The sequence below is a fragment of the Phodopus roborovskii genome, unplaced genomic scaffold, assembly GCF_943737965.1.
Source record: "Phodopus roborovskii unplaced genomic scaffold, PHOROB, whole genome shotgun sequence".
In the NCBI taxonomy this organism is placed as follows: domain Eukaryota; kingdom Metazoa; phylum Chordata; class Mammalia; order Rodentia; family Cricetidae; genus Phodopus; species Phodopus roborovskii.
Genome location: NW_026126418.1, coordinates 71941281 through 71949003, shown reverse-complemented (window position 1 = coordinate 71949003; position 7723 = coordinate 71941281). Strand labels below are relative to the sequence as shown.

The 7723-nt window shown below is 49.6% G+C and overlaps 1 protein-coding gene across 1 annotated transcript; it reads right to left on the bottom strand.

Moving 5' to 3' along the window:
* Nucleotides 1–1441: 1441 nt before the first annotated feature.
* Tor1b (torsin family 1 member B) lies at nucleotides 1442–6966 on the bottom strand. The gene is made up of 5 exons (XM_051185131.1): nucleotides 6721–6966; nucleotides 5941–6206; nucleotides 3790–3965; nucleotides 3009–3136; nucleotides 1442–2777 (listed from the first exon to the last, which is right to left on the bottom strand). Exons 1-5 carry the CDS (start codon nucleotides 6917–6919, stop codon nucleotides 2536–2538), a joined length of 1011 nt encoding a protein of 336 aa, XP_051041088.1. The 5' UTR covers nucleotides 6920–6966; the 3' UTR covers nucleotides 1442–2535.
* Nucleotides 6967–7723: the final 757 nt, after the last annotated feature.

Below are 7723 nucleotides of genomic sequence, written 5' to 3'. Positions count from 1 at the left end.
GGCTTTGTGTCTTTTGAAATTGTCAGGCTGACATTAGTAGTGTTTCCACTACAGAGGCCCAAGCACAGGCATCTGCTGCATGGATGGCATCTCCGGAACAAGGGACTAGCCCCAGGGAACTGAAGCCAGACGGGCCAGGGGCCATAATCACCATCACAAATGCACCCTCGAACTCTTCCCTATACTCAGTTGTATGGGAATAAGCTTAGTGGCACTGTGGTTGTCAAGTCCACACAGTACCTGCCAAGAGGTAGGGCTCCCGTGGGGTGTGGCTGCCATTCAGGGCACTTGCAGGGCTGGGTTTAGCAAGAAGAGGGCCTGAAGGTTCAACAAGTCAAGAACTAGGCCAACTGCTGGCAGAACCACCCTCTGCCACCAGCCTGTTCAGGGCTCCCAATGATGGTTTTAAGTCCCCAGGAGTCATCCCAGGTCTGACCACTCACCTAAAGATGGAGCCCAAGCACTGAGCCCTGAGGAGCACAGTCCTGTCTTTGTAGATGTGACAGAGTGGGTACAGTGAGCTCTTGTCTCAGGAAGGTAGAAAACTTTTGAAGGTATCCAACTTTGACCTCTCCACGTGTGTGCATATGATTGCCTACCCCTCACATGTACAAACACACCACACAGAAAAACCCAGAAAGCAAACATTGATTTTTGTGTGATTCAGTCAACATGGGCATCCAGGTGTAGAAAGGTAAGGGATACATGGGCAGTTCTAGAGCCTTCATTCTGAGCTTAGTTTGCTACCACACAAATGAGGGAAAACTTAGTAAAAGTGACACCTCACAGCGCACCACACTGCCTTCTCACAGGCCAGCCCAGGCCTTTCCAAGTCACAGGTCGGTAACAGCAGTCCAAAGGTGGCCAACACGCATCCATGTATTGCATCATTATAAACAGAAAAGCTTGTTTATTCTTGATCAATCAACAGGTTGTAAATGGAAACTTGGCTCCAACCCAAGAATATGGCATGGAACTCAGCCTCGCCTTGGAAGGCTTTTGTTTGCTTTCTGCTTTGAGACAGCATCTCTGTATGTAGCTTGGCCTATGCTGGCCTCAAAGTTGAGGCAGTCTTGCCATGGCCTCCCAGGTGCTGGGACTAAAGGTATATACCACCATACCCAGCTCATCTTGGCATTTTTAAAAGACTAAATGTGATTCTCTATAAGGCATCTTTAACATTGTAAAAATAGTCATTCTACCACATTCTATAAAAACACAACACAGTGTTCTCATGCCTGCAGCTGTAACTATGGGACAGAACAGTTCACAAGGCTTGAATCACTTACTTTCCTACAGTCAGAACAGCCACTCAAGGCATCACCCCGAGATTACAACTGGGACCCACAATAAATTGAAGACTGTGGGGTCTAAAATTGTGCCCATATAATTCCACTCTCTACACATTTAACAATAAACCTTTTTTTTTCCTTTAAAAAAGAGTTACATGCAGCTCAGGCTGACCTCAAACTCACAACATAGTGGAGGAACCCTGAGTCCTGATCTTCCTGCTAGGATCATGGGCTTTGTTTCCCATATCCAGCAACAATAAAAACCTGAGATTAGTCTATTTTATGTCCTTCCTAGGTTTTTGTTTTGGTTTTTGAAACAGGGGTTCTCTGTGTAGTCCTGGCTGTCCTGGAACTCACTCTGTAGACCAAGCTGGTCTGAAATTCAGAGATTCACCTGCCTCTGCCTCCGGAGTGCTGGATTAAAGTGTGCACCACCACCACCTGGTGCTTCCTAGGTTTTAAAACACATGGCATCCTTATACTTTTATCACCTAACAGAAGTAAAAAACATGTTTTAAAAATATACATGTCCTTAAAAACCCCAGCATCTCTGGTGTGTGGCCTAGCCAGCCCTGGCCTAGCGCTTACTCTTCCTATGCATGAGACTGGTGCTGAACAGCCTTCAGAGTAAGGGTAACAGACCTTCAAAGCTGATGGTTCCATTCTGACATGACCAGGGATGAGGCTGGGGTGAATCTTAACAGTTCAAGAGACATGGTCCAAGGCAGGCAACAATCCATACAGTGGGAGACAGGCGAGAGAACTCCAAAGGCAGGGCTGTGAGCAGCAGCTAAGGTGGAGTATAGCCTCAAAGGCTCTGTGTAACTGTGCTACAAGGGCCTCAGACGGGGTCCCTACTGTTCACACTAACAGTTCAGCCAAGGTCATGTCCACATGCTCCCCTCAGAGACCAGCATCTGCTTCTGCAAACTTCCAGCTGAGGTGGGTGTTCCTGGAAGGAAAAATCTGGTTCCCCAAAGTTGCAATGGTGCTATAGCCCATTAGTGGTATCTGAGGCATGGGTACCATTGGCACTGTGTTTCTAGGCACTTGATTCACATTAACACTCTAAGGGTTCTAAAAGTTTGCCTTCAGCCGCTGCCATGCAGCACTGACAGCATCCCCAGAGTCCACAGGTTCAAACGTAAAGCCCTAAGAGAGGTCTCCAAAGTGATTCGGCAAGGCAAGGCCCTGGAGGAGCAGAAGGCTCCCCTAAATCCTCCCACCCTATGGGGTGAAGAGCTCAATGGAAACTCAGCCGTGACTGCACAGTCTTGCAGCCCTTGTCTGAGTAGATCTTCTCAATCTTGGGGAAAAATGTCATTTCATCTGCCACGCTGGTGACAATGTTTTCATCAACAGCAATCCCACGAGCCTGCATCTCTGCCCGCACACACATCTTCACGTGTCTGTACTCCAAGGGCAGGAAAGGGATAAAGTAGTCGATGAGGTTTCTGTCTATCAGCCCACTGTGCCACAGACCACCTGCAGAACAAGAGAGTGGGTCTCCCATCACTGCCACTTGGCCACACCACAAAGCCCCTGTCCATACCCCTCCAGAGACTCTGTCAAGTGACATGCATTCATCATACCATAAGAAAACTCCCTATGACAGCAAAGCCACAAGCAAGAGTGATGCTAGCTTTGCAAGACACTGTTGAGAAGCAGCTCAATACCAGCCCAGCAATGAGTACCCCCACTCCATAATGGACTCACTGTGTTTGTTGTTGAAGACACCCACAGACAGCACAGGCTCCAGGTCCTTCAGCTGGATCTCTTCCCTCTTCTTTCCTGCCCGCCAGAAGTTTAGGGCCGTCTTAGTTATCAGGTCCCCGCCTGCATTACTGAGTTGGCCAGAGATGAAAAGACTGACATTACACTTCAGTTATCCCCATCTCCTTGCCAAATACATTCACCCATGGCTTCTTTCCATTTCAAATGCTAGAACCAACCCTGAAGTCCTGTGCATCTAAGCAAGTATCATCAAGAACTGTACACTCCCCCTTCCAGGTGTGCCCCACTTCTAGTGCCCCAGAGCTTTTGTTTGTGGGGACAGGATTTCTTTGTGTCACCTAGGCTATCCTGGAACTCACTGTGTAGACCAGGCTGGCCTTAAACTCACAGAGATCCACCTGCTTCAGCCTCCTGAATGCTGGGATTAAAGGCATGAGCTGTGCCACCATCACCCAGCTAGTGCTCCAAAGTTTTAATCCAGGACTATTTGCAACATGCTACCAGTCAAGGACAAAAACAAGTGTGTCTGTCTTCAAGAAATGCAAATGCTGTGTTTAAAGGGGCTGATAGGAGCAACAAATGCCTCACCGAGGAATCACTGTGGCTCATCCCTAACCCAGTTTCTATGCCAGTCTGACACTGGGAAGTAAAAAAATGACAAATGAACCTATGGCTTTCTTTGCCAAGCTGGTTGTTCTGTCCTGGATAGCTAGGAGAACTTCATTCTAGCACTTGTAGTCCCTGAGAAGCCTCCTTGGCTGACCTGAGGAAGATGAAGATGGCTTTGCGGTAGGAAATCCCATCCACCTGCTCATAGTAGTCTAGGAAGGGCTTGATTGCATCAATGATCCGGGGATGCAGCTTATCCATCTCATCAAAGATGAAGATGGAGCTGCCACAGGCGCTCACATTGCCTCGGATCCACTCCCGGAGCTGGTCCTAGACCAACCGTAAAGAAAGGCACAGCTCAGAGGTTGTTCCAGAGGATGAGGGGAAGAGCTCCCTGGGCTTTGAGGAGAGCAATCACCTGCATACTTGCCCCCACAAAACAGGTAGACACTTTCCAAACTTTGTCACAAGTAGAAAGGCACTAGCCACCAAAGCCTAGCCACCTGGGACCCACATGATGGAAGGAGAGAACAGACTTCTAAGAGCCATCTGCTGACCTACACTACATGCCCATGGTGTGCCTGTGCATGCGTCTGTAACCTCAGCCCTCCACAACAAAATGGGAAGTAGAGAATTGGGCAGAAGCTGTGTGGCCAGCTCACCCACAGCATATAGTACAGCAGCTTCAAACAAAAAAGGAAAGAGCCCTGGAGTTGCTTCTTTCCAGGTATTTTATCACAGCAACAGAAAAAGAAACCAAGACACTAGGCACACAGAGAAATGACAACTGGATTCAGACTTCACAATGCAGGAAAAGCACTGAGTTACATTGCTAGCCCCCTTGCTTTCTTGAAACACCCAAGCAACAGCCTCTCATCCCTGAAATGCCCCGGGTAGGCCACAACCCTTGCAAATACTGAAATTTGAGGATCTATATTAAAACTTGGAAAACATGAACATTACTTTGTAGTGGGGACTGTAGCCTGGTGGCCATAGCACTTCCTCGGCATGAGTAAGCCTTGGTTTCTATCTCCAGCACCTTAAAACTCTCCCTTCCCTTTGGCACTCCTCCCTGCCTTACTGTAAAGACAACAAAGACTCACTTTCACTTCCTTCTTCCCAGTCCCAGCACAGATAAGTAAGCAGTCATTTAAGTCAGGGTCAGCCAATGGAACGTGCAGAGCTCACCAGGAGAAAGTCTGGAGGATGGAGGAGCCAAGGGAAGCAAAACTGCTAAGAGGAAATTTGGCCTTTCGAGACACAGGGCAAAGCACAGGTAAAGAGTTATCGATGAGGCCATGCCCAAGCCAGCTATTAGACTGCCCCACCTAACACCCTATGCCCTGCCGAGAAAGCAAGTCACTTTCTGGGTTCCTAAGACATAGGCTAAGAGACAGATGGGAGTCGCTGAGTACAGGCTGTAAGAACAAGTCACCTTGCCTCTCTTGCCCATCTTTCCTCATTCCAGCTCCCTTTCTTTTCCCTCCCCCCAAAGTCCCAGGGATTGAACCTATGACCTGCCCCACACAAGCTGGGGCCTTTCTTTCTTTCTTTCTTCCTTTCTTTCTTTCAAGACAGAGTTTCTCTATGTTTAACCCTGGCTGTCCTAACTCACTCTGGCTTCAAATTCAGAAAGCCACCTACTTCTGCCTCCAGAGTGCTGGGACTAAAGACAAACACCACCACACCCAGCTGCTGGCTCTTTCTTTTGATGTTCATAGCATCCCCGGCCTCACTGGATTTATTTTGGAATAGCAGCTTTAAAAAGGAGAAGGCTGGACATAGGTGATGCACACCTATAATCCCAGCACTCAAGAAGGTAGGGCAGTCAGAAGTTCAAGGCCAGCCTCAGCTACATAGTGAATTTGGTGCCAACCTGGATTACATGAGACCCTATCTAAGACACACACACACACACACACCCCTCAAATCCCCCCAAGCCCCCCCCCACAAACACACATGCCATAAGGTGACCAAAGTGGTGGATGCCTGCTAATCTCAGTTCTCAGAGAGCTGGGGCAGTATAATCCCTAACATCAAGGCCAGCCTGAGCTACATAATAAGACCTTAACTCAAAAAGTATAAATAAATACAGGCAGGGAAGCCCATCCTTTAATCCCAGCACTCTGGAAACAGAGGCAGAGATATGTCTGTGAATTTGAGGCCTGCCAGACCTACAGAGTGAAATTGTCAACAAATAACAGAAAGCAAGAAGCAAAGCAGAGGCAAGGCGGAGAGAAGCAACAGCCACAGCTGCTGAGCAGGCGGCCCAGGCATGTGAACAGGTAGCAATGAGTTTTCTTGCCTGGTACAGTTTTATCTGCTGCTCATGAGGGAAGTGCAGCGTAGAGACGAACAGGTGAACAAATTTACTCTTCAGGCCTTTTGGGTTAAGGTTTTCTGCCACAATCTGGCTAACAAAATTCTTGCCCGTACCAGCCCAGCCGTGCAAGGACAGAGTCAGTGCTTTCTTGGGATTTTTATTGTTCCTGAAGCCGGTTACTGCCTTGAGAATCACTTCGCTGGCAAGATGCTGTCCAAACAGCTTCTTTTCCAAGTCCAGCTTGAGGGCTGCGGGGGGTGGGGTGGGGGGAGCAGCCCGGAACAGAAAGAAAAATGCAAGTTAAAAAAACACCTGAACCTGGCCAGAGAAAGACACAGCTTATCGACTGATCCAGCAGCAGGGTCTCTGCCAAGCTTCAGAGCCAGAACCTTAAGGATCTAGAGTCAGACCCTTAAGTGGCAGTTCTTAGCACTCAAGTGTCTGACAAGGAAGCTACGCGGATTCATTCATCCAGGGAAGAGCCATTCGCGGCTGAGCTCCGAGCTAGCTTTCCCGCCACCCCTGCTGGCTCGGACAGAACGGAAGAGCCAATGGCGGGCTTTCGGAATGAAGGTGCACGCCTGACACCCACCGAGGGGGCGCACAGCCGGCCCCGCTGCCTTCAGTTCAGTTCTCCGGGCGGTCATCGGCAGGTCGGCGAAGGTGTGCCGAGTTTGTCTCCCGCGGCGCCGCTTCGGGCTGAAGGTGGAACCCAACTCCCGGCGCCCTCCCGCCCGCCCCGAGCGGCCCGCGGGCACGTACCCGACGCGCTGAAGGGATGCTGCTCTTCGCAGCACTCGGTGAAGCGGCAGTGCACTTTGGAGTAGGACAGGAAGCCGGTGAGCGCCGACACGGCCCCGATGGCGATGGCCATGCTCACCGGCTCCACCGCCGCCGCGATGCGGGCGGCCAGCAGAGCCCACAGGACCGCGGAGCACCCCAACACCCTGCTCCGCCCCATCGCGCGCCGCCGACAGGAGTGTCGCCGCGCTCAGACTCAGTCCCGACTGTGCTGCAGACCTGCTTTCCATACGGAGCGTCATTTCCGCCTACCCAGAGAGCAGCCAGACCGGAAACGGGCGGGAGGATTGAGACGCCATCTTTGTGAGTAGCAAGAAACCCTCTGGGGACCTTCGAAGGAATCTCACGCCTGTCTGCATGCCTTTCTTTCCTTCTTTTCTTCCTTCCTTCCTTCCTTCCTTCCTTCCTTCCTTCCTTCCTTCCTTCCTTCCTTCCTCCCTTCTTTCTTCTTTCTCTTTCCTTCCTTTCTTTCTCTTTCGTTCTTTCTTTCTGAAACCCTGGTGAGACAGGGTTTCAGTGTGTAATAGTTCTGGCCATTCTGAAATGCACCCTGAAGACTAGGCTGGCCTTGAACTCAACTGAGATCCACCTGCTTCTGCTAGGATTAAAGGCAGGCGCCACCACTGCCTGGCTTTACGCCTGTCTTTAAGAGGTCTTATTTGTTTGTTTTCTATTTTTCTTTTTCCAAGTTAAAGTATGCCCAAATATATGGGCCACAGAGATGACTCGGTTGTTAAGAGCTCTTCCAGAGGACATGGGTTCAGTTCCCAGCACTCACATTCATGTTCAGCAATGGTCTGTAACTTCAGTTCCAAGGACTCGGTTCTGAGCACTACACACATGACACACAAACATACATGCAGGCAAAACACTCATAAAATAATTGAAAAATACATAAATAAAAAAGAAAATAAAGAACAATTGGCTTAGAGAGATGGCTAGATGGCTTAGTGGCTAAGAGTAC

Excerpts from the sequence above, each read along its gene's own strand:
- Tor1b (XM_051185131.1), bottom strand. The coding sequence starts at position 6,919 with ATGGGGCGGAGCAGGGTGTTGGGGTGCTCCGCGGTCCTGTGGGCTCTG. Across the intron at positions 6,207-6,720 it reads GCATCCCTTCAGCGCGTCGG|CCCTCAAGCTGGACTTGGAA; the intron begins GTACGTGCCCGC and ends CACCCCCCGCAG. Across the intron at positions 3,966-5,940 it reads AGCAGATAAAACTGTACCAG|GACCAGCTCCGGGAGTGGAT; the intron begins GCAAGAAAACTC and ends CGGTTGGTCTAG.